Below are 27,331 nucleotides of genomic sequence, written 5' to 3' on the forward strand. Positions count from 1 at the left end.
TTCACTATAAAAAAGATCAAATATTTTAAAAATTATAAATTTTCTGTATATTTGTCGTTAAAAGACAACTGAGTGTACATTATATCATGTTTATAATATATGTAATTTAGGCGAGCTCTATCAATCAACAATAGTCTATTCTCATTATTGTTACTCAGAAAGTTTCTGGTGCTAGAATTATAATTTACATAAACTTGTACGCTACAAGAAATTCTCTCAATAAAAACATGAACATAGCAAGTGTCCATATCACTAAATCCAGATCCGCATCACTTCGCACGAGTAGCCGGCGGAGTGTACAAGAATGGAATATTAGTCTGTTTGTTCGTTCTGATTTGAGACTGATTTGTTTGGATTGTCTTTCTTATCTGTCTGATGGCGCGCGCTGAATTCGTTAATCATCCATTATAGGACGTACCACATCTGAAATACAGTTGGTTAGAGAATAGTATCAACATTTAACTATTTCCGTGTCGGATTGCATAAACTTTTTCAGACTAAAAACAAGTGGTCGGCAAAAGCAACGATGTAAATTTAATATGGTACATCGCCATCAACGTTTCAAACCCTTTCCATGCCATCAGATATTCATAAACTCAGTGATAAATTTGACTGACCTACTTATGGGGGGACAAAGGTCATGCCCTGGAGAGCTGAGTAGATATTAGCGACAGTGAACATATGAAGAGGTAGGGGAGACCTCCTAGCACGAGTGGTCGGGTTGATCTGTAACCATGACAACGCATCCAGCTGCTGTAAGATGTACCGAAGGGTCAGGGGGTGATTGTCGCTGAGAAGGATATGTCTCTTGCTCGACATAGTCACTATGTGCTGATGCAGATTACCCTGGAAATCGCAGATTTACAATTTGGAATAGATAAAAATTTACCGACAACACGTTAGATCCAGGTTATGGACTTGTAAAGAACTGGTGGGAATAGTATAATATCTAGGACGATATAAGCTTTAAATACATGATACGATTTTAAGACGAGATATGAAGGACATACCAGTAATACAGATGATTTGCCGCTGCCCATGTGCCTTGGAAGTTCAGAGTAAGCAGCTGAACTCGCGAGGTAGGCGGAGGACAGGATCTTCCTCTTCTTATCTCGGGAGTGTTCCGGCCCTGAGTAGAACGTGAAGCTGTCCTCCTGCAACTTCTTAAACCGGTCCAGCGGTTCAACCAGAGGCTGCTGAGGGGAGAGGAGCAGGATCTGGGAGCTGGTCCTGAAGTCCAGGGGTTTGGGGCGGTTCAGGAGCGGTAGAATGTTCACATGAGCTGAGTTGAGGACACTGAGCAGACTTACTGAGGCGATGCCGAATGTGTGGACTTTGTTGGAGAGAACACACTCTGTGCATCGTTCTTGTAGCTGGGCGTTCCAGGAAACAACAGATTTGAACTTCTCTGACCAAACTGCGGAATGACAGGGTAAATATCTACTCACAATGAACACAACAAAGATAATAAATACCCCTACAATGTTTGAATCATTTTTACCAGACTTACAAATAGAAAGAAACTAAAAATCAACTCAAAATTACTTACATCTGTCCTCTGCGTCAGTAACGTTCCCCATTTTGGAGACAACAAGGCACCACATAGCCCTGTAGCTCTCCACCATACTCAGACAGAACGACCAGATCTTGTTCAAAACGGCCGGTGTCACCCCTTGTCTGAGTAGGTTGGTGTTTAAGTATAATCGTCGATTGGCATGGTTACATTTACTTCAATCTCGATTACATCTAGATGTGATCTAGTTCTCAACTTTTCTAATTACGGTATGCAAATTTTGAAATACCGTAACGCAGATGAAAGGTTGGTATTGAATATAATTTACCTTGAAGGTTCGTCAATAGCATACAAAGCAGTGTCCAGTAGATGTCCAGAAGAGTCACTAATAGCGACAATGGCCCAATTAGTATCATGTGATAGGGAATATGCACAGAACAAAGTGTCTAGTTTGGAGGTCACAGTTTCAGTGTGAGGTTTGTTCTTCAGAACACAGAGAGGACTGTAGACGTGTTGTTGAGCTGTAGCACCAGCCTTCTTCGGCTCCTGTAACGAACCCGTCATGTGAACCGCCTAGATTTTAATTAAAGATGATATTAGTTTTAAGCTGATTACAACACTATTAATACATTTATTGAGGATGTTACAGGCATACATTTTATTTCAATTAGTGCTAATCTTCTTCGCGTCCAATATGATACACGATACACACTCTGCCAATATAATGGACCATGAAGAAGGAGGAAATGTACTAAATTGAGACACTTAAACCGTGAAGGTAATTGTAAATTTAACTTACCCCGCCCTCAAGAACCACATCTTTAGATACGGGACCAAATCCAGTGAGGCAAGTAGTGGGAGGTTTCATCTTCACATGTTTTAGAGTCTGGTTGTATACAGAGAAACACACAGACTTGAGAGTGGATGTCAGCTGCACCAGGTTCATGTGGTTCCCTGACACGTAGTCCGCCGGAATACTCTGAAATACATGCCCAAATAAGGACTGGATCCAGGTAAATGTAAAGTTAATGAGATATTTCATGTAGTGAGGTTCAGTCAAGAGTACGGAAGACAATGGATTTTTAAATGTATGTTGCCAGAAACCCTCTCTCTACTCTACTACCCATCTACTACTCTTCTACACATCGACTACTCTACTTTTAACTGTGTATAACCTGCATGATGAAGTGAGTGTTTTTCGTTTTGTTGAGCTCTTCCTGCATCGAGTTGAAGCACCTGGTAACCAACTGAGCTTTCGTGTGCAAATCACGTGTTTTAAAAGGATCGATGAAATAAATCACGATGTTCCTGTGCTCCGAGCTCCCTGCAATTGAGAAATATAAATACGTTTCAAGAACCTCCTCCAAGAAATAACAAACAAAATTAGACATTGTCGCTAAATTAATATACATTGTATGTGGTGTGCTGTGTAATCCATACTACTTAATTCGATAAAAGACAATATACCTTTCCCGGTAAGGAAGCTGGCGAGATATTTAGCCAACAGGTGTTGGCAGGTCTTAGCGTACATTTGCCAGGTCAAAGACTCCGGATCATTCTTGTCGCCGAACCAGGGATCTAGCGGCTCTCGAGCTACTTTCTCTCCTGATTTCTTGCTCACTCTCATCACTCCTTCTCTGATTTTTGTTGCAAGCTGCTTGTGATGTCCCAGGTGACTTAGCTGAAAAATTTAAAGGTTAACCCAAGAAAGATATTACGACTTACGTCTGTCTAGCAAAATACTCTGTAGTTCAATGAATATACGATGCAACAATACATGAACATAGCATGAGTTCATGAAATCACGAACCTTTACAATTTACCATTTTAATATTTAATTTGTTACGAAAGCAGAACCCTTCGCAGTTCGCTTAGATTTCTATTCCCATTTGCTGCTGCTTTTGAGTGTTACCTTATTTCCAATCACGTACATTCGTGCGCGCTGATGTACTAAATGCTGAATTCGACGTTTTTGCAAACAAGAAGGTAGATTCTTGCTGACATTTTATGCTTTAATTTACGCGCGTTGTTGCTTTTCCCAGACTCAAATTTGGTCAAGACTCTCGATATCATTCTGTTACAACACTATGAATAGTTATGTAAACTTTCATGGATGCTGGGTAGTTAATGCCATGATATGCTGTAAATAGTAAAGGTGTTCCGCCAAATCCAGGACTTCAGGCACTCTTAAACACTGAATATTGAATTTCACAGATATTTTACGAAATAACTGCACCCCGGATAATTGTATCAAGTACGTAATGAGAGTATTTGATAGAAACCGCGTACAGTCAATATATCCTGTAATCCTCTACAAATGCACGCACTCAAGCAAGTATGTGTGTGACCATTCAGATGGTTATTTGGCCGTTACTGGCACTCGAACACACAATCATTAACTCACTTTAAATCACTTGGCAAGGATCCCGCGAAATAATCACACGGAGATAAATATTACGTACAATGTAGGAAACTGCACATTTTGGAGGCATTCCAACAGGAAATTAGGAATGTTTAATACAGTTACACTTGCAGGTGACTTCCACAAGAACATGTACTTAATATGTTTTCATTTATGCGCGGGGTGGCTGACACTGTACGCATAAAAAGAGAAAAATTGTTGAGTAAGAAAATGTTTTGCGGATTTAATAAATTGTCAAGCATTGAGTTATATGGCGTTGCGGGGATGAGAGAGACTAGTTTGTTTTGACAGGTGACAACTTTGAACTATATATAACACGCAGAAAGCTGGTTTCACCCGTGAAATAGACCAGTATAATAATTGTCGTGTACGTTGAAACATACACCAACAGTGCCAAAAGCAGTACATTATTTCACACAATTTGTTTCGTTTTGTTCACACATTGCACCACCATAATATGCAATTGCATGTTTAACAAGATGCAGTAGTACACTGCAGTGGTAACGTACATGTAATAATGCTAAAGTAAATTAAATCGAGTAGTTTATAAATATCACCAAAGCTGCTGCTCAGCGCACTGTTTCACCTCTTAGATCAGCTAACATCTCAATTACATGTAAATTTTATAAAACATTTTTCATCCGTAATTTTTGATAGTTATACGACACAATTTTCTCCCTAATTAACGATGAATTGTAGTAAGAAAAATGGAAACGCCTCGGCTTGCTCATTGACCAATTAAAGAGACTGGGCCGGGTACACAAAAGTATTTACAGATGTCTAAATTGGGATCCTGTGCACAATGATGTATGCACAAAGAAAGTAATATGTGGTGTAGAGCATGTAGACGCCAACAGTACAGGAATGACATTACATTGTTGTGTACCGTCTACATGTTGTAATCTACTATACATCAATTACAGTTTCGTTAATAACCCCAAGTTAAGCAGTGTTGTCGTGTGAACGGGCTTTCCAACACACACACACACACACACACACACACACACACACACACACACACACACACACACACACACACACACACACACACACACACACACACACACACACACACACACACACACACACACACACACACACACACACACACACACACACACACACACACACACACACACACACACACACACACACACACACACACACACACACACACACACACACACACACACACACACACACACACACACACAACACCACACACGGCGCGGTGGGCTTGTTATATACGGAGCGGGATTATTGGCGGTTTTATAAAGGATTCAAACACCAGGTATTGTCATTCAAAGCAGGCTGCTTCGTCACAAAGGGGATCTTTTGTACTTGAAATAAGTTTCGTATCCGAGATCATATCGACAACTAAATGATACGCTTGTGTCCTGATGAAATTAAACTTTCCGGGTGACTTGGACAAAACTACAAAAACCTTACACACACGTTACATTCTGTGGTCTTAGTACACGACCAGTGAGATCCACGAAATCATTAGCGAACATTATGCAAAATATATAAAGCGCATTATATTGCTGGCACAAGCAAGCCAAGTACGACCAATCCCACTCAGGTACAATTCAACACACTAGATATACCGCACAAATACACTGCCTGTAGTCAACACAATCCCACTCAGGTACAATTCAACACACTAGATATACCGCACAAATACACTGCCTGTAGTCAACACAATCCCACTCAGGTACAATTCAACACACTAGATATACCGCACAAATACACTGCCTGTAGTCAACACAATCCCACTCAGGTACAATTCAACACACTAGATATACCGCACAAATACACTGCCTGTAGTCAACACAATCCCACTCAGGTACAATTCAACACACTAGATATACCGCACAAATACACTGCCTGTAGTCAACACAATCCCACTCAGGTACAATTCAACACACTAGATATACCGCACAAATACACTGCCTGTAGTCAACACAATCCCACTCAGGTACAATTCAACACACTAGATATACCGCACAAATACACTGCCTGTAGTCAACACAATCCCACTCAGGTACAATTCAACACACTAGATATACCGCACAAATACACTGCCTGTAGTCAACACAATCCTACTCAGGTACAATTCAACACACTAGATATACCGCACAAATACACTGCCTGTAGTCAACACAATCCCACTCAGGTACAATTCAACACACTAGATATACCGCACAAATACACTGCCTGTAGTCAACACAGAGGACAGACTGTGTATCTAGATTAACAAGTACAGACAGTGTATCTAGATTAACAAGTATAGAGTATAAGGAGTGTATAGAACTTATTACTGCACATTGTAATCAGATAATATCCGGGAAGCATACAAACTCACATAATATGGCACGACCAGATACAGGTTACGTATCAAGGTTACGTATGCACTACACACTTTACACTTTACACGCGCACAAATGAGCTGTGACATTTTATAATATCAAATATGCGCTGTACATTGTTTACCCTGTGTTCCTTATCGTAATAATATATGACCGAACTGTTAAACATATTTATTGATAATTGAGACTTAAACAATAAACAGCTACAAACACGTACACGTTTGAAAACAGATTGAGTTAACATACCTCGTAAACAGTAGAGAGATTCTCGAAGAAGTTGTGGATGTTGTGGATGATGTGGGCGTTATCAGGGATTACCACCAGGTAGTGGACGTCCCGTTTACCCGAATAGGGTTCCATACCCTTGCTGATCCACACAGGTACGCTCTGTGGGCTCACCGACATCCACTGTTGTTCATGTCCCAGGAGTAGAGCAGGTTGGGGCTGCTCTCCTGTACCCGTGTTGTATTTCTCTGGGAGGAGGTCAGGGTTAGTCTAAATAGTGGAGTAGTTGGAACTGGTACCAGCTAAACATCTAGAAATATTACCAGAATCCAAAGCTGTTCTCTAGAATAAAACGGGGCTAATTTTACTGTTTCTCTGTTAAAATAACGATCTGCCAGTATCCGAGTACGTTTGACGTTGGTTATCCCACAAAGTATAAAACTCGGTGGGCGGTATTGACGTCTTAATTTAAAAACGTCATGTATGCGAAGCTAACCATAGCAAGGGGCATGGGAAGCTATTATATAACACTATCTTTGGAAACCGGAAGGGAATGAGGAAACTCCCTGCAGTTTTAGACGATTCTGTTAAACCACATGTCACATTTTCTGGGTTTTACTTAACATCCACATTTTCAATACTTAACACTGATCAAACCTTTATAAATCTCTTTGAGGCAAAGGAATCGGCCAATTAAACCCAGTGAAAACGTGTCTCAACTGTAAGAGACAATAGTGATGAGGCACTATGCAGCTGGTGTTTGATCCTCTACTCTTACTAGATAGGAGAGACAAGGTTTGGTTTCAAAGCGGCCGCTTCCTTCCCTTTACTGGTCGACTCCTAAATATCTTGCCTGGATTAAATCTCTTCTAACTCCAATAAAATGCAGCGTTTCATTCTCCACCGATTTACAGTGACTATAATGTAAAGTGTAAACGAGTCTGAGCAGTGTCTGTACTGTTCGGTATAAATCCTGTGAGATAAAACCTGTCTCCTTCTCCTTCACCTCATTTCTTAGTAAGTCATTAGTTGACGATGTGTAATGCTGACAAAATGCAGGAGAGACATTGTCGGCCCTTTGATCCGGGATACACACACAGCCAGCAGTACAATTACCAGGCTGAACGGCTGACGTGTCATCAGACCTATTATACTCTCAAATAATCAATATTTACTGACAATGTACTGGTGGAGGTGGTGGTGGTGGGTCGTTGTTATGTATTTATGTGAGTATTAATACCGTGTGTGTGTGTGTGTGTGTGTGTGTAGTGATGATATTGTGTAGCCCACTACCAGTACACACTACTTTACTGCGTGTCTAGTGTTAAATATCCTACCTGTTACATGTAACTAACTAGTATACCTGACACTCTAACATCAGCCACCACCGGGGTACTACACCACCAACATATATATTTGCAGTATGTGTGGAATGCACTTTACACTTCAAGATGATCCGGGTAAAATGTTTGTGTACGAGACTCATTAATTTTTAGCATATTAACCAGTGAACAGAACATAATATGTACATATTATCGTCTCGACATAAATATTAGAAGAAGCTGACCATATTGCATTGTACGATCCATGTGATCGAGATCAGACCTCAATTTACTGACATGATGATCTGAATAACTATTACACTGAAACTGAAGATTGGTCGCCTATATCTCTATATAGTATAATTGTGCTGGGATCTAGTTAAAAAGTGCACTTTAGCACCACATAGCACCACCGCCACACATAGCACCACCGCCACCATATAAATTATAATACCACATAGTACCACATAGTACCACATAGTACCACATAGTACCACATTGTACCACATTGTACCAATTTGTACTAAATAGTACCATAGAGCGAATTACCAGAGTGTAGCCGCGGTAAGCAGTGTTCTAAAGCTATTTCTTTGTTAAGAGATAATAATATGTGTTTGATTGTGAGGACTATCGACTGTTCAAGTGGCTAATTATTGTTCTATCTTAAAGTTACTAATTATTGTTCTATCTTAAAGTTGCTAATTATTGTTCTATCTTAAAGTTGCTAATTATTGTCTTATCTCGCTACATTGGCAGCAGTTCATTGAACTGTCGTGATCTTAACAGTTAATTATAATTAACTAGGAGTTTAAAGTTATCACAATAAAGGTATTGTTATACAACATTGAATCTTGATAGTTATTAAAGACTCAATCTTCTAAAATGTAGTTTGGCTTTTATAATAAGAACTATTGAGTCGATGTAAAGAAATTGCGTACAACATACCGGCTAAGGAAGAGAAGGATTTCCAAGGTAATATGCAAGTCCTTGGTTTCTGTAAGACCAGATCAGACGGCAGTCTACTCTCGAGAAGCTTGCCCACCTGCAACACGGTGGTTAGTGGGTCACGTGACCAGCAAACCAGTACACCGGAAAAGCTCATTATTTGTTTTAGTGTAACGGACTGTAATAATTCGCAAAGTGCGTGTCTAATACAGTGGGACCAGGCAGGTACAAACTACTAGGTACGCACCTTGTCAATGGCTGAGTTGGTTGCCATGGTTTCCTCGAAGGTCGGTTCCTCAACCTTAGCCTCAAAGTTCACCACATTCCTGACTCCCTGTTGGAGGATTTTAAGGAAGCTGGGACTAAACCGGCTGTTGCGCACAGCTGCAAATGGGGTGGAGTTGCTCTGGGGCTTCACTACCTTACTTTCTAGAGACTGGTAGAGTGCGATGGAGATGGAGGATTTGGGGAGGTAGCCCACTGTGGACTTGTGTTCGTTCTGCGCGTAAATCTCCATCCGCGTAGTGTCCAGAAGAACTGATTTGTTTTCGTTTTGCAAGCAGGAATATCCACCAGGCAACATAACGTCCTCTGAACTAACTAAGAACTTGTTCAAATAAGAATCTCCGAATTTTATCAAGAACTGTCCCCCTTGCAATTTCGGTAAATCTGAGAGCTCGCGTTTGATATTAGTCTGTGCGAATGCGCTGGGGAACGCGAACTTGTGGTCCGGAGACTGCATTATTTTCTCTCCGATAGAAAGAAGTGTCATTTCCTCCTTGCTGGCTGACATGTGCATTGTTCTAGAGAGGTCAGGAGAGCCCGTGAGGAGCCCACTCTCCTTCAGTTCGGTAGAGAAGGACTCCAGTTTAGCAGTGATATCCAGGTTCTCTAGACAGCTCTGGGGAGGTGTTTTGAGGGGTGAGTTGAGCATGATAGGCTGGGAAGTGACGGGAGCTGGAGTGTTGTCTGGACGGTAGGTCGAGGGCAGGGGTCCCAGGTATTTCTTGAGACCCAGCGCAGAGTAGGAAGTGTGGTCGAAGAGCAGCTGATGATACGTGTCGCGCTTCTTGTCGCACGTCACACTTCGGTCTTCCGTCGGCATCAGTTCTTCTGAAGATTAAGTAAATTAGTTATGAATCCCGCGGAAGTAATTACAGGTTACAGTGTTAATAATGTACTCAAATACTCGGGGAAGTCGTACTATACTCAAACAGTGCAGGAATTAAACTATATTTAATGTCTAGAGTTGCACATGTGCCTGTTCAACATGTGAGCGTCATTAAGGAAGACTGTGCTGTACTTACAGGCCAATAAACTCTCGTCACGTGACCATATGAGTCCCGCAATATTATGTCGCAGTTTTATTTAAAACCATTATAAATATAAACTGTAGGTCCTCGTTCCAGAGAATTTGGTTACGATTCCGCGAATCTACTGTATGATCAGTAAAAAACAATCTTGGCTTGCATTGCTCTCTCTCTCATTCTCTCTCTAGTGATTGTACTCCATTTCTATTAAATAGTTGACTATTAAATAGTTGACTATTAAATAGTTGACGCCACAAGTACAATCGCTGGATAGCAAGAGGGGATTGTTCTGTCGAGAAACTTAGCGAGGGTACAATCTACTCTTTAATCAAGCGGCCCGTCTCCCCCAATTATACCAAATCAAAACATGAAAATTATAAAGCTCATAATGACATTTAACTGTAAATCATAACTCGAGAGAGAGACTTGTATATATTATATATATAAAGAGTTCCACTCGACTCGGAACTGCTCATTCTTCGAGATTTTAGTGGCTCCAGAGAGAGAAAGAGAGAGGGAGAGAGAGACCACTCTGGCTGTGTACAACAACTACACTGTATTATAATATGTGGCATGTGTGTATTATGCAGACTGCCACTTGTATACCACAAATTTTGGCAAACTCATGATCATATTGGCATGAGATCTAGTGTGCTACATAGCACACTAACTCACGGACATATAAACACAAGACTTAATATCATGTTCCTCTTTAGAGCCACTTCAGCAAGGAATCACGTACAATTACATATTATTATCGCTTATCGGTGTTCGGAAATGGTTACTACTACGAACAAGCCATGGATCATGGGGACTTCACCTAATAAGAAGGTCACTTATCACGTATCTACCGCACGTAAAAGCTGGTTTAATGGCTACATTTTAAACTGTCCATCTGCAAACCTTCTTATTTTATTTCTTTAAAGGTAGTTCAAACTGTCAGACGTGTTAGATTGTAATTCAACTAAATATAGACAAATCTGAGGAGTAGTACTTTATTTCTAATGTTCAATGTAATTCAATGTAATAATTTACTTATAGTGCCCAGATAGCTTAAAGAGAGGCACTTATGACTTATATCTGTTAGAAAGTGCTAAAACACCAACCATGCAGTCTGTCAGGTTGTTAGCAAGGTAAAGAGCTGACACAAAAACGATACCGCACGAGATAGAGGAAGGATAACTTTGTCTATAAGTTGAGTAAAGGCAGATTTTATTGGATCGTAATCGAACAATCGAGAAATATCTACTTCCCCAACTGACGGGTCAAACAATCCACGCGCAACTATATTGCTTTATTAAACGTTAAATTCGGGTATTTAATATTTATAGATAAATGCTGCTCAGCACAGTGTTTTAAAGTTTTAATATGAATAAAGAGCTAAAGTAATGATTATCATCAGCATGATTCTATTATAGCTACAGCTGCAGTCAACCAAATACTGACTAAACCAAACAAAACAAAAACTGACTTAACTTGAACTAAATTGACTAAAAACTTACCAGGATGGTAGTTATTGGCAGTGGGATCGTTAGAAGGCGGAGTGGGGTAGTCGTGTGACTGGGGTGTCATGAAGTGTGGTACTGTCTGGGGCGAAGTGAGACTTCCCTTCCCTCCATCACTCCCATTGTCCGGGGTCAGTACGGAGTCCGGTACTACCGTCACTGAGTCCGGGACTACGTTCTGAAATAGGATCTTACGTTACATTTTGTTAGTGAAAATAACATTTGATGATTTCCTTAAATTAAGTTAAATTATGAGAAATAAAGTTAGCCCAAGGCCAACGTACCTCGTCCAATAAATTAACTTCTGTTTTTTTGGTAATTTACCCTTTTTTATTCCTACATTTTCATTAGTGACAATTACGAATGAACATTTCATACGCATTGATAAGTTTGGTATAAAGTATGACTAGTATTATTTGACAGGTCATTGTATTGACGACAACAAAAGACGAATTATCGCCAATGTAAGCTGTGACACTGTCATATCGCTTCAACGCCAAACACAAAAACGATGACGTTATTTTCGATAGAAAGAAAACTACGTAATCCTTGAAACTACGTCATACGCCTTGCATTCTCTTACTATTTTACATAATATATTCACATCAATATTTATTCATATTTTATAATTATTATGATATTTCAGACTGTTTTGATGTTTGATATTAGATGGCAAGGGCGACCACCTGATCTTTAACGATTTAGGTAAGATATGACCAGTATTTCACTTCACCGCAACTACCACCTTGGGAACAGACGGTAAATTTGGACTTAAAGTCTTAATAAGGTTGGTGGGACTGGTATTGGTAGTTTTACGGTCCTACATGGGCTGGTCTCTACTAAGGGTGTGCTTAGAGCCCTACCCCTGCTTACGTCATTGCCAACATTTGGAGAGATTATAGTTGCGAAACAATACGTTATTATAAGATTCATACTTTTAACATAGAACAAGAAGCTATTAAACAAAACAATCATTACATTGTGATGTAGCGGAACACAATATTGGTCTTGGATAGCCGACTAACTATAAGTGAGCGGCACGTACTGACATCTGAAGTTATATATCATTCGGCGGGTTCTATTTATATTCCTGCCGTCGATAATATGAAAAATTAATGACAACTAGAATGTGTTTCAAAATCATACTATTATTATGTCTTCACTATTCACACTTGACCGGATAATATTCATCGATATCAATAATATGTAAATTATTATCATCACACTTCTAATAATTAATATCAACACTAATTTATCACCAAGTAAAATTAAGCAACTGGTCTTATTAAATTTACTTATCATCAGCAAACTGGCAATTAATCCGACGTGCAATTATAACTCCGCATGCAATCGGCCACTTAACAGATTAGTACGGGCTCAAATAGACATGGCAATTGTTAGAGAATGCGGCAGAGCCAGCAGCTAAAATAGACAAGTTACACAAAACAGCGAGACGTGAAGTGTCGGTGAGAGCACCTTACAACAGATTCGGCAGTCAGATTCAAACCAAGGTGATCAACAACATGCTCATTAACAGAGACAATACCTAACAACATTATAAACAGCACAGTACAATATGTATATTGCTGTGTCTTGCCGTGTCTTGCTGATACTACATTTTTTAGTAGACTGTTGACTGTGCAGTTTGACTGATGTACTCCTCCCCCAACATCATTAGCTACATGTTCCGAGCTCACTGGCGCCAAATTCCTTCCCAAATTCATTATAAAACACACGTACACACAATTGTAAACAGAGAGTAGTAGGGCACATGTTTGGTAACATGTAATGAATGCTAGGAATGCAGTGTCCTGTGTACGTGACATGTAGGAGAAGTAGTTTAGAAAGTACAGCGTGGCTGAGTAAGCGGCAAACTACCTTATGTCTACTACTAACGTTACATATTTGACAGTAATTTATTATGTACGTTCGCATGTAACAACTCACACACACACACACACATGGACACATTAGACTTGGATTAGTGTAACTTTTGCCACAATAATGTCCCCTGGTACGTGTCTGTGTAATGTTAGGAGGCAGCTACATTCCTGATCACGTAAATCAGCTGGTACGAATAATCTGTCTAATTAAATGTGTCACATTGGGTACTGTCTCTCTTGGGTATGTCAATATATTTGAACACCTAATATATATCATCACTTAGCAATCAATTAAGCCCATCCAATTTGCTTCACAGCAGGTCCTGGACCTCTGTAATTCTCCAGCTCTGTGATACTGAGAGTGATTCACAAGATCTCCCAGATTATTATTATATGTGAGAGTGTGGCGGTGCAACATGGGATTAAGAAGAGCTAGCACAGTGTCTAATAGGAGGACCCGTAATATGATACCTGATATCAACTGCGGTCCACAGTGTTTCTCTTTTACACGCGCAACCCACGACACATTCCAAAGATTTCCAACATTTTCAAGAATGCCCCAACATCCTCCTCCTCCTCAGCTCATTAAATGAAATATTCTACATAATATCATAATATCTCCCTACACACGAGTAAAAGCGTAAAGGAGGAGAAGTACAACATGTTTAGTATTTACCATGCAATTAGTTTGTAACACTGGTTACTAGTAGTGTGCGCTCAACAGAGGAGTGTGCCAGATGTGCCAGAGAGAGAGAGAGAGAGAGAGAGAGAGAGATTCAGTCCTCCTCCTCTCTCTCTCTCTCTCTCTCTCTCTCTCTCTCTCTCTCTCTCTCTCTCTCCTTCTCTCCCACCAACTCTACATTTACTGTTCTCTATATCTCCAGTACTGCTAGTGACACTTACAACAACTCCGTTTGTAGTACATTTATATATAAAATATAAAATAGCTCCTTTATAAAACACACTCCGATCTACTAGTGAGAATCACGATTTCCAATTTATACGACATACACCTGCTCCGATAAATCCCATTTAATTATCCCATATTTGGTGTGTACTGAGCAGGTAAGGTGTTAGTAGGTTAAACCAACTCTAGCCGCTGCTTACTTACATAGCTGTCACCTCATTCGCAGTGTGGAGGAGCTGGAGTTGTCATGATACTCGACCAATTAATCAATTAACCCATTAGAGATACTTGCGGTTAAGGTGCGAGTATAGTTGTGTAGCTCTGGATGATATATCGACTACAGTTGTGATTACTGTTGAGTCACATTTGGGACAATGAACAGCTTCATTATGGAGAGCAGACAAAGGCCCCCAGCTGCTCATATAATGATAACTACATATATCGTGCCTTTTTGAGACGGGAGCAGCCGGCAATATTACATGAATGATATTTAATTGTGCTACCATCTTAGTCGATAAAAAGAACAAGTTTTAACGCAGGTAGAGTGATGTATAATATACGTTATTTGACCTCATACTAACATACTTCTAAAAACATTTCTGTAGAAAATAGAAGTGTTAGTTATTCTGCAGAATTTAGGTCACCAGCAATACCGGATTTGAAGTAGCTTTCTATATAATTTTTATTAATTTAACAATGAATACTAGGGACTCAGTTTATCATAACTAACACACAAACTATAACAGTTCCTTGAGTAGGAGTAGGAGCGCTAAAGTAGGGGCGCTAATGTTCACCCTCTCTTACCTCATTTTCATCATCGCTGTTGTCTGAAGTATCAGACTCGAACAGTTTATCATCCAGGTCCATCTGATCGACCCTGATGTCGGAGTAGTGGGTGAAGTTCTTCTCTCTGTCGCGGGTGTTGTTAGTTAGTGTTGTTGGTGTTGTTAGTCGGTGTTAGGGGTGTTTGCTGTTCCACCTTCACTACACTCGCCTGAAAAATACACTTTGAAATACCCGCAAATGCACTCTAATAATTTACTTACAAAATTTATGAAATTTAAAGTAATCGCTTAATTAAGGCGATAATTGCAAATGATCTTGTAAATACAGTACTTCTCATTGTTTCCCTCTACCTACTTACAAATAAATACAGTGTCCTCTCAATTTCGTCTTAGATCTAAATTTCAAGACAAAGGTGGCACTGATGACCTGAATTATAACAATACCTCTAACTGAGAATAACTATAGGACGTGTTCAAACCTGGTTGGTGGTTTTGTTTCATTTTTCCCACTCATTACTTCTGGGCCCCCAGATTGAAATCTGTAACAATTTAAGAAAAACTGAAACTACTGACAAAAACTAGACCCTTTGACTGAGGGCACCCTTGAATCAGAATTTTTGTAACATATTCAGGTCCTGAGATATAGCAGTTTAGTTGGGGGCCCTGGATATTGAATTTTGTAACACATTTCTATGTTACACTTTTTCAATGGGTTTTTAGAGAAGCTTCTTGATAGTTTTTCAAGTTCAAACCAGTTTTTCTAGGTCACAAAGGGTTCCATCAACCATATTCTTGACAAAATTTTGTACTTGGGCCCAAAACATTGAATTCTGTAACATATTTATGTTTTCACTGCCAAGGTCATATCTGGAATATTCAATATATTTTTGTATTGGTAACATGGTTTTTAGATTCTCATACAAAATTCTGAAGCAATCCTTATTCATATAATTTGATAAAATGGCTGCGGAACTTGAATTATGTAACATTAGAAAGTTAGTGTATAGAGTATGTACCCTAGTGTGGGGGGTGTTAGGTAAGCTATATTATAGTTTTTGAAGTTCAGACCAGTTTTTCCAGGTCACAAAGGATTCCATCAACCATATTCTTGACCAAATTTTGTACTTGGGCCCAAAACATTGAATTTTGTAACATATTTATGTTTTGACTACAAAGCTCATATCTGGAATGTTCAATATATTCTTGTACTGGTAACATGGTTTTTAGATTCTCATACAGAATTGTAAAGCAATCCTTATTCGTATAATTTGATAAAATGGCTGCGGAACTTGAATAACGTAACATTAGAAAGTAAATGTATAGAGTATGTACCCTAGTGTGAGGGGTGTTAGGCAAGCTATATTATAGTTTTTGAAGTTCAGACCAGTTTGCCTAGGTCATAAGGGTTCCATCAACCATATTATTGACCATATTTTGTACTCGGGCCCAAAACATTGAATTTTGTAAGTCCATAGATGGACATGGAACTCTGCCATTTCAGTGGATAAACTCGTGACCTGGCATTTTATTGTTACAAATTTCAATATATAGGGCCCAATTTCTATTTTCTATAGAATTTGATATATAAATTAAAAGTTTTTAAATATCCAACCTTTAATCTAATTTAATTAACTATATTCATTTGATTGAATTTACCGCTTTCTGTTGCGGATTGTCAATTTAAATTACATTACATTTAAATTGTTACAAAATTCAATAATTTGGTCCCAATTATCATTTTTAAAATTTGTTAAGTTGTTTCATGTCTTTATTTTAATGCATCAACCAACTTAAAACCAATACTAGATCAAACAACTCTGTATATAACATACTCATTTGTAACCATGTTACGTTATTCAAAGAAATGGGCCTTTTATTGATTATAAACCATATACCAAGATTGTGGTAATGCCTTTATACAAGAATTGCTGCACTAATAACCTGGTTTGAGAGTTAAATACATATCCTACACTAGCTGTGGTTGTAACAAACTATAAAGATAGATTCATGAAAACAAGATGTTACAAAATGTCCAGTTTGGGCCTTTTTATGTAATCAAAAGTGGGCCTTTTTTCATTCCACAGCTAAGCAAATACCTAAAGTAAATTTTTGTGAAGCAAGAATCTTTAAAATTTAATAATTGGCTGAGCCATTGAAAAGTGTAACCAAATGTTACATTTTTCAACATAACTGGGCCATTTTACAATATTATTCATAGCCGATGACCTGGGACTATTTGTTATCACAATTATAATCATCTCTGAAAGTTTCAAGACCATTGAGTAATTATTAATGGAGTTATTGTAAAAATGAGAAAATCGCCCATTTTGGCAGTGAAACAAAACCACCAACCAGGTTTGAACATGTCCTATAAGTTTAATTGTAGTAGCATAATGTTCAATTGTAGTAGCATAATGGCAATGCGGATTAACATAAACCCTAGTTATAGTTTTAGTTGGGATCAAAGACCGCGTCACCTAACGAGTTACCTAATCCAGCCTATAGTTCTAGAAAGGATCACAAGTATTTAAACTTACATTAACTTAATATAAGTAATAAGTATAACTCTACTTATGTAAGTAGTCCTAATACGTAGTACTATAAATAAATGTACAGTGCAACTCTACTTATTTGGTGTATTAAGTGCAACTCTACTTATTTGGTGTATTAATTGCAACTCTACTTATTTGGTGTATTAATTGCACCTCTACCAAGTTCTGAATAAGGCTAACGAGCACGATAATGTGTAACAGTAACGTTAACTTACACAATATAATAGTGGGCCGCTTCTACGGCTTCGTTTAGCTGCAGGTGTATGCAAAGAATGGACAATTTTCACCCGTGATAGTACGTAGTTAATAATTGGAGTTGTGAAGTGATATCAACCCAGCTGGACAGTTGGCAGTTAATTAATATTTTGGGCGGGAACCCACCCTAGTAGTACGGAGTGAACTCTTATAAGTTCTAACTTCAGGGTGGAGGGCCCATGTTGAGTACCACATACTTTCTAATTAACCTCCAATTATCATAGGGCAAATAATCACTTTAAATTACATATTACTGTATATAAAACTTACGTTGGAGCCAGCGAAAACGTCCGCAGGTTCAACTTTCAACTCGAGTTTAGGTTTCTTGACGGGTGACTCAGCAGCGGCAGCAGGAGTGACTACTGCGGGGCCGCGTTTGAGCTCCTCAGACCGGTGAAGTGGTACTGGCACTACCGGTCTGTTGTAGGATGAAGTGGGAAGAGGGCGCCGCACCGTGGAGAGTGGTAGTTTGTAGAGCCCTTGCGAGAGTAGCATCCCGGGGATCTGATCCATTAGATGTTTGGACTGAGGGGAGATGGTATTATAACGAGAATATCAGAAGATAAAATGAAAATCATGTCGTTGAATTAGATTAGGAAATGGTAAGTAAAGTTTCGAACTGAAATGTTGGCGAGCAAACAGACTAACAGACAAACAAATAGACAAACAGATACACATACCTCATCTCTGCAGGCCGTGTTCTCCACACACTCAATAGTCAGGGGTTGAGAGTCAAACGATTCCACCATGTTCACTGGGGGCAACATGAAATCCGTCCTGACGACCGGCTGTAACCTTGGCAACGGCTCGGTCGTCTTGGCAGCAGGCATAGGCGTGTCACTAGCGGGCACTGCGGGATATGCTATGTTAGGAATGCACGACGTGACTCTCAACAATGTAGCTATTTGTAGTCTGTATCAAAGCTAGTTGGGTGTACAATTTGTACTCGCCTTGCCAGGAACTCACTCTGGCTTCTGCGGATCCGCGCACAACCCTACTCTAGCTTATACCTGTATCTCATACGAGTGATCTAAGTCATGATTAGTCGCGCTCTGACACAAATACATGCTGTAACTCTGTAACTGTGTACATGGAACATTGCGCTCCCTTTTGCAGGGATATTCCCCAGAAATTAGCTGCCTTATCGGCAAGTTGTTGCAGTACACTGCATGTAGGCAGCTGTAATACACACACGGTGTTTTAACTTCTTGTTTAAACATTCCCTTTAGACTTCTTCCGCCTAAACAAGGAGTTGGGGAAGATATTGTAAAGGTACGCTGTAGCGAAAATTCTGTAGCATGAACATTAAATTATCTGTTGAATCTTTTGAATCCCATTCCCATGAAGCATTTGCATATTTTAAATTATTCACATTTTTTATCGACGTGCTCTCTCAAGCAACTCGCACACAAGCAACTCGTTTACACGCGTGAAACCCAATAAACTTGTGATCCTTCAGTTAAGTTTCTGTGTTCCGGAAAGGACTATAATTTTCACCGTGTGTGGCGGTAACAGCTTTAACTTAACAATACCATTGTAATTTTGTGTACATGATTTTAAAGTGGAACGAGAGATTACTGAGAGGGATATGTAACTATTAAAGGAATTATTATTATACGTGTGTTGTACCACATCAGAGAGGTACTGTACCGACTGTTCCAAGTCACAGAGTAACCACCTGCCTTGAGTCTCACTCTCTCTCTCACTCACTCTCTCTCTCTCACTCACTCTCTCCCACTCTCTCTCTCACTCTCTCTCTCCGTCACTTACTGGTGGTGTAATATTATACATCATATTACAACAAACAGTTGTCATGTCAGGAGTACATTATCTCCGCTCCTGCTTGACTGAACTATCTAGAGTTGGCAGCCAGCAGCCAGCAGTCAGCAGCCGGCAGCCTCTCTCACCAACACTCCCGGAAACTTGCACGCTTTGACCAAACCGCCGTACTTGCTGGCTAGCTACACGCATTCTATAACCCAGCATATACATTGGGGTACGGTATAATTAGCGGGTACTTGGAAGGATTTAAGTGACAGTAGAAGCAGTAATTATATGGTTATTATGTGTCCGGGCATTAAGGAGCAGTGTTTGGGGCTAATCATTTTTAAATGATGGACCCAGTGGCTCAAGTGGTTCAATTGTGGTCCAGCTATATTTGCAGGTGACTGGCCAGGGCCGCCATAGGAATCAGCAACTTTCACAGCTATAACTGTATAAAGGTAAAGATAATAATGAGGGGTGTTGGGCCTTGTACAGTAACACAATTATCGAGAACTCTGTAAACATATAATTATCATATAATCAGAGGATTCATTTCACTGTCAGAATGCAACCGCTCCGCATTTAATAAGATCACATAATAGATACGGCCCGGCCAAGAATCAACCTTCATGAACTTTAGAGGACCGTAACGAGGTAAACATTCCAGTTTCTTTAGAATCAAGCGATAATATATCATTAAGGTTATACAGCATCACAGTATATCTAATTCTAAGCCATTCTTTAGAATATTCAAGTATCCATAAAATTTGATTACAACGCAAATACCCCACTAAAGATCTCCTCAAAGTGGGTTTGGGACAGTTTCAAAATGTGTAGAACTGGCTATTGTTAGTCAGTAAAACTAAGTTAAGAAATTAATCTTTGGAATGAATGAGAGCTAATTTTCTACTAGTACTGTCAGGAAAAGAGAAGCCCAATAGTGACCGCATTACGCATAATCACAGTAAATTCTATTCAAAAATGATGGTTATTATATTGAAGCCTACCTCTGTTTGTTTTAATAGGGAGTGTGGTTGTAAGGTTGATGACAGGACTTTTATCGTCTCTGTATTTGTTCCGTTCTAAGTTGGACTTGTATGCGGTTCTTTGCAGTCTTTTCTTGTGAACACTGGCTCGGGCCCGCTTTGTAATGCTTACACTCGACTCCACAACCGTGCTACGAGACCTTGGAGAAGATCTAAAAGTAAATTTCAATCATCCTACAGAACAAAAAAACAGTAGTCGACCCCAAAATATATGATTAATTAATGATTAAAACAGTGTACACTAGACTAACATACCCGGTAGCATGTTTAGCACACTTGAGATTGTCAGGTGGGGGTTCGTAGTTCCAGTATCCGTTTTCTCGCCACACAGCCTGCTGGTTCCCCGGATCACGAGAGTTATCTGCTGTTGTGCTTGCTGACGTCACTTCTCCCTCAGTGCTCACAATCCCACCCACCTCGTCATTCAGTGTCTTCAACGTTCCTTCAAGCCTGAAAGAATCGAGTTTTAACCGACAAGACACAACTTTAAAAGTTAGCATGTGTGCGGCGTTTGTTTCCTGTCTGGCTAATATTGGGATAACATTAATTTGTAAACTGATAGCCAGTTACCGGCGGCCACATCACAGCACATACACGTTGTGAAACAGGGACCGGGGGATAATGTTTACCCTTAGCAGCTCTTATCAACTGACGGGCCACTAAATATTAGTACTACATGCTGTATACATAATCATGAGTTTTCACACCCACCGTGAAATTTGATCTTAATTCGATAACCCCAATGAGCGAGTCTCAGTACCGATAATAGCACTGTTTTGAGATCTAGCGTGTTGATGATGTGCTTTGTAAAAATTCTTTACTGTAAAATTAGATCAAGGAGGATTTGCATTCCCTCCCTCCCTCCCTCCCTCCCTCCCTCCCTCCCTCCCTCCCTCCCTCCCTCCCTCCCTCCCTCCCTCCCTCCCTCCCTCCCTCCCTCCCTCCCTCCCTCCCTCCCTCCCTCCCTCCCTCCCTCCCTCCCTCCCTCCCTCCCTCCCTCCCTCCCTCCCTCCCTCCCTCCCTCCCTCCCTCCCTCCCTCCCTCCCTCCCTCCCTCCCTCCCTCCCTCCCTCCCTCCCTCCCTCCCTCCCTCCCTCCCTCCCTCCCTCCCTCCCTCCCTCCCTCCCTCCCTCCCTCCCTCCCTCCCTCCCTCCCTCCCTCCCTCCCTCCCTCCCTCCCTCCCTCCCTCCCTCCCTCCCTCCCTCCCTCCCTCCCTCCCTCCTTCCCTCCCTCCCTCCCTCCCTCCCTCCCTCCCTCCCTCCCTCCCTCCCTCCCTCCCTCCCTTCCTCCCTTCCTACCTCCCTCCCTCCCCCTCCCTCCCTCCCTCCCTCCTTCCCTCCCTCCTCCCTCCCTCCCTGGCACGGCGGGGATACCTACTTATAGGAACTAGTCACGTTACCTTGCCAGCCCCGTGACAAATTAAGGAAATATATAATGTACAAGTAACGTGTACACATATTCGATACACTCCCGACTGGGGAGTGTGCGAGTGTATTTCATGAATACCAAATTCAATAATGTATCGAATGCAACCTAATTGCTGTTATATATTCTTCAGTAGGAGTGGGCGGGAAATTCATTACACCATTCAGGACGGCTCAGAACTCCACCGCGATTGTCAGCTTACTTTACATTTAAATATTTTCAAAATTCCGATGAATAATACAATGAATATGTTTCAATATCCAGAAAAGGCACACCTAGTTGACTGTTAAACTTAAATGTTCTTCCAGGTAAGAATAGTGCGGCAAAATGCAATTATCTGGTTATCTAATACACAGCAGTCATGATGTAAGGACGCGTTCCAGTCGAACCCTGGTTGATGAGTACCACGGTACTTCCACCCAGCAGTTCGGTATCTGTTCACGCTGCTGCAACTCAAAACCTCCCTTACTTCTTACTAAATCTAATTACACTTCGTTTAGTGAAGCTGGACTCGCGGCGCTGGTGTTCTGCTCAAAGTGTTACAGTGTACAGCTGGTCTGTGATCACGTGATCCACCTCGTCATGTGATCTGACGTGTCACATGGCCTTGTTGCTGTATAATAAAGTGAAACAAGCTCCCCTCTTCAGAAGGTATCAATACTGTGAGTATTTCTAGATCTAATTATTGTATGCAGCGGCAGGTGGTCAATGCTGAGTGGCTCACTGTGTCCTTCATTTTATACATGTTAAATACATCTACTAACCTCTGTAACAGTACAATAAACTAAATGTCACCCTTACCTCGTCTAAATTTATATTATGAGTATTATCATGGCCACATGTAACCACCAACAGTCGATCTCTGGGGCCAAATTCATCTACGACACAGGATTTTATTTTTAACAACTTCAGTAAGACTCATCTAAACAGCTTGTCAAAAATTGAACCAAAATAAGAGATAAAAACTCACGATTTAGGAGGTAGGACGTCGTTGACGATGAGAACATGAGAGGCAGGGTACAACATGGTGTGACCACTTATCTCAGTCTCAACTAGGAACATCTTGTGGCAATTGTTGGGATCATTCCTGTCGATCTGGTATGCTGGAAACACATCCTCAAGTTCAGTCAGGGTATCCATTGAGGTCATGTGACTCAGCCAGTGGCCCGTCAAACTGCACTCTATGCCTATCGGCATCAACACCACTGCAAGGGAAGAGTTGTTAATGAGACCTAGACAAAGTCGCTTAGCTGCAAGATCACGAAAAGTCTCGAATATTAAGTGAAGGAGCTGAGTTGAAGGTCTATGGGCTACAGATGCACCATTTAAACCAAAATTTTGGAATTTACGCTACTGTAAGTGTAAGTAATGTATCAATTTGACTAGTAAGTGACCTTGTTGACGTTGTTGAGCTTAATTCTATTAGAACAGGGTATTCAATTTATAATAGTTAGAACTATCACAATTCATACACCGAGGTTGCACCAACCAGCAGCACCTGATTTAATGGACAAATAAGGTGCTCCATAAAAATTACCGTCTACAGATGTTCATTTAAATTTACAGCAGTTATGTTTCTAAATTCTAGCACCTGCTCAAGGTTCTATGGACAAGTTTCGGTTTCTAAATAAATGCTTTTAAGGGAACATTAGGAAATAATAAACTCTACTTCTATAGAACCTAAGTACGGTACTTATAAGGAGACAGATAACAAATCACCATTATATGGTACACATTTGGAACGTAAAATAATGATTAGATGCGGGCAATTCAACCTTCAAGTATGTAAGTATGACGTACATACTTCATAAATTGACGTGATTACAGTTTCTGCGTCAGCTTACCTTTCAATTTCTGAACGTTATCGAGATTGCTTTTCTTCAGGTAATGAACTTGCAATTTGTCTTTCAACTCAATGCTGGAACACAGGTGATGACCGCCGTGTATGAAAAATCCAATTTGGAAGGACCGCTGATATGTCCCATCAGCCTTCACAAAATACTTCCCAACTCTAGCGTATCCCGTCTTGAAAAAGGCACTGAAATTTGTTTATCTCAGTCTGGAATAATTATCGCATTTCATACTCCATAAATCAAAATTATCAAGTTCTGGTTTCAGAGCCGTGTTCATTGACATGAGAACAGAATTATGGTAAGATAAAAACTGCACAGAATATACTCTTATCATGAGTGTAAACTGTAAATCGTACCGTTCGAAGTGTTGGTGTACTGCTTTGTAAAGGTGAGAGAGACATTCCCCCGGTAAACCGTTATCCCACACACCTTGCTGAACTTCTGTAAGTGTTGCAATTTAAAGTATGCAGAAAATATTTATAGGGATATCGAGGGACACTGTGTTCTGTGTTAAACAGGTGCATTACAATGTGAGAAAACTCACATTTAGAAATAAACGAAACAGATACATTTATAACAATTGACAACAGATTTGTTTTTTAACCTCTGATAAGTTACAAACCTTTCAGCAAATTGATTGATTTAAGATCCAGATCATCAGTGGGCCAGTAAAAGAGCCAGAGCTGCAAACCGTTTCTCCCAAGATGCCACGTAACAAGTCTGTTTGCATGAAACAGTCTACGACAGGTTGATATGACAGGGTGATTTGGCTCTATAGATAGGGAGATATTGGGGCTCTCAAACACTTTCCACTTTATCTCCTTCAAACTTGCCTGAAACGTTATTATTTGTCAACCAGGAGAACTTAGAGGATAGATCTTAGAACGAGAACAAGTGACATTTTCAGGCAATTATTGGGTGATGGTACAATGGAAATTTATTTCTCTTGCAGACACAGCTGCTAACTCTGATCAAATTAAGGTTATTATTTGGCGGGGCATCTGATACCGAAGAAAGAGTAATATAAATTTCAAAAGAAATATTCTATAAACATTGATTTCAAATGTAAAGATAAACTTACAAAGTAGAAGACATTTGTTGATGCCTCACCAGCCCATTTGCTACCTTGTGTTTTTGAAGTGGACATGGCAGAATCTAAGGACTCATGTCATCTGATTGCCCGAACATAAACTCTGTTGATGATCATGTCTTGTTAGTGATGTGGTTAAAGCTACAACAATAAAAGATTGAATTATAAATAACACATAGACTGATGGGGATAAATTCTAAAATTTTGGTAGGGGAAATGGGGACAAATAACCATGTAGCTGAAACACTTCATAGTAAATATTCAAACATTTATTGACTGTGTGAAGGTGCGTCAAAATTTCATCTTAACAAGAATTTTGCCACGGTTAAACCACGCACGATCAATTTTCCCTACGATTTACTTGTAGTTGTACCATCAATTCTTTTGAGTGAAAAGTGTGACTGGAAAAAAGTACAACATATTTACATAATATGCAATGTTTTTTAAATAAATGAGTAGGATTTGTGCATGGTAAAAATTGACGATTTATTTCACCAATGCAGCGTTGCGCATCACATTTAATAAATCCAGAAAATTGCGGAAAATAACTTAGCGAAGGAGGAATTTCACTGTCATTAATTAACACATGGCTAGCGTCGCGCGCAGCATAACATACGCTTCCTATGCACTTAATTATAGGGGAGTGGTCTATATTGCGAAGGAGCAGACTTTTGTCAACAACGTAGGTCTATTGGGCCACCTCATATATCCAAACCCGATTACTTATTCCCTATGATCTTTTTGCCTTCGGCAAGAGTAGGGAAAAAATTCAATATGAACATCCTGCCAGAAACAAACAACACACAAAGAGACGCAGCTGTGACAAAATTTCAGAAGGTTGTTATGAGGTATCCTTACCTATAAACAAGAATTTAAAAAAAAAAGGTTTGTCTTTCTTAATGTTTTTTGTCAGCTGCCACCCGCTGCCACAACGAACAGGGTGATACAAACTCTACTTTGTTCCATGTGAAGATATGTAGTGTACCTACTGTTTCTTTAGTAAAGCACTTAAGCCTATTAAGTCATGTCCTGGTAGACTGTTTACTCTATTCCAGAGTGAGGTACAAATTGAATATTATTGACCTAGCTTGCGTAATCTCCAATAAAACTTTAGACCCTAACAAACTTACTTCCATAGCAAGAGCAATCCATATGAATCTTTCTGTGAACGAAATGTACAGCCTACAATAAGAGCCTAAACTTCCACTCAAATACTGGCCAGTGCATTTTACTATAGGACCACAAAATCAAAGTGAACCCTTCAAATACAATTTACTTGTATATTATAGCATTATCTTCCTAAATTACTACTTACAAGTTGTAAAGAATTAGAATTTTCCATTATACTTATGTCAATTATTATCAGGATATCGAATCAAATAATAATGACAAAAATATCATAACACGTAATCGTAAATATTTCTACAAAAATTTATTATGAATATGCCAAATATGTGCATGAATCATAACATTAATAACTAAGCATACAGTTGAGGGCTCCTAATCTTTAATCAGCTCAAATTAATGAGAAATGCAGTTGCTTTCTAAACATGATTATTTTTATAATTAATCAAATCATTTTTATTGTTAGCTATAAATTATTAGATTTTTTAGATTTAATAATAATATTTGTATTACATCATATCTGCAATAGCTTCTAATGTAATTTAAATAAAACTAACTATTAACTGTCATCTTAAATTGGATTGTTAATAATAATATAAAAGTGTCCTAACAAATTATGTTGAATAATGACAGTGATGATGTCTATGTCATTATTCTTAATCTAATCTTTTTAAAAACAAATGCCATTGCATGGGAGCGGAGTTTGGTTCTTATCTCTTTTAAGCAATTTTCCGCACTTTCTTACTTTAGTGCAGCTTCTTTTGGTGCTCCAATTGTAACAATTACAATAATTGTATAAAAGACCCGTATTCGTTTTCCAGCAAACTATCGTCCATCTTGATAGATTTCTCATCTTTATCACATCTCTTTTGTTGAGTGCTTATGTGCTAGTGGTAACATTTGCCGCAGGATGTGAATGGGACATCCTTACACCAAAAAATATGTTCTCAAATGTTTCATGCAGAATCATATCTCTTAAACCGAAATCGTTAGAATTGACAGGGAGTAGGTGAAACCTACTTCTAAAAAACTACAA

The 27,331-nt window shown here is 39.6% G+C and overlaps 2 protein-coding genes across 2 annotated transcripts; both read right to left on the reverse strand.

Moving 5' to 3' along the window:
* Positions 1–15,345, reverse strand: LOC134812026 (mediator of RNA polymerase II transcription subunit 13-like). The gene is made up of 13 exons (XM_063819209.1): positions 15,206–15,345; positions 11,609–11,789; positions 9,044–9,909; positions 8,797–8,893; positions 6,551–6,777; positions 2,981–3,194; positions 2,689–2,837; positions 2,313–2,492; positions 1,842–2,086; positions 1,550–1,677; positions 1,011–1,417; positions 618–846; positions 1–423 (listed from the first exon to the last, which is right to left on the reverse strand). Exons 1-12 carry the CDS (start codon positions 15,266–15,268, stop codon positions 622–624), a joined length of 2,982 nt encoding a protein of 993 aa, XP_063675279.1. The 5' UTR covers positions 15,269–15,345; the 3' UTR covers positions 1–423; positions 618–621.
* LOC134812027 (mediator of RNA polymerase II transcription subunit 13-like) lies at positions 15,310–25,291 on the reverse strand. The gene is made up of 10 exons (XM_063819210.1): positions 25,162–25,291; positions 24,703–24,913; positions 24,437–24,521; positions 24,072–24,265; positions 23,198–23,432; positions 21,059–21,253; positions 20,765–20,943; positions 18,674–18,843; positions 18,264–18,518; positions 15,310–15,395 (listed from the first exon to the last, which is right to left on the reverse strand). Exons 1-10 carry the CDS (start codon positions 25,225–25,227, stop codon positions 15,327–15,329), a joined length of 1,659 nt encoding a protein of 552 aa, XP_063675280.1. The 5' UTR covers positions 25,228–25,291; the 3' UTR covers positions 15,310–15,326.
* Between the last annotated feature and the right edge of the window lie 2,040 nt (positions 25,292–27,331).

This window comes from Bolinopsis microptera, chromosome 2 (assembly GCF_026151205.1).
Source record: "Bolinopsis microptera isolate Bmic1 chromosome 2, MBARI_Bmic_1.0, whole genome shotgun sequence".
Lineage (NCBI taxonomy): Eukaryota > Metazoa > Ctenophora > Tentaculata > Lobata > Bolinopsidae > Bolinopsis > Bolinopsis microptera.

Bases quoted from the DNA above. Each gene is read 5' to 3' on its own strand.
- LOC134812026 (XM_063819209.1), bottom strand. From the start codon at position 15,268: ATGGACCTGGATGATAAACTGTTCGAGTCTGATACTTCAGACAACAGC. The intron at 11,790-15,205 runs GTAAGAGAGGGT...ATCCTATTTCAG, and splicing joins ACAGCGATGATGAAAATGAG to AACGTAGTCCCGGACTCAGT. The intron at 847-1,010 runs GTATGTCCTTCA...TGCGATTTCCAG, and splicing joins GCAAATCATCTGTATTACTG to GGTAATCTGCATCAGCACAT.
- LOC134812027 (XM_063819210.1), bottom strand. From the start codon at position 25,227: ATGTCCACTTCAAAAACACAAGGTAGCAAATGGGCTGGTGAGGCATCA. The intron at 18,519-18,673 runs GTATGTGTATCT...ATCTCCCCTCAG, and splicing joins ACACGGCCTGCAGAGATGAG to TCCAAACATCTAATGGATCA. The intron at 15,396-18,263 runs GTAAGTTTTATA...TGTATTTTTCAG, and splicing joins ACGTTTTCGCTGGCTCCAAC to GCGAGTGTAGTGAAGGTGGA.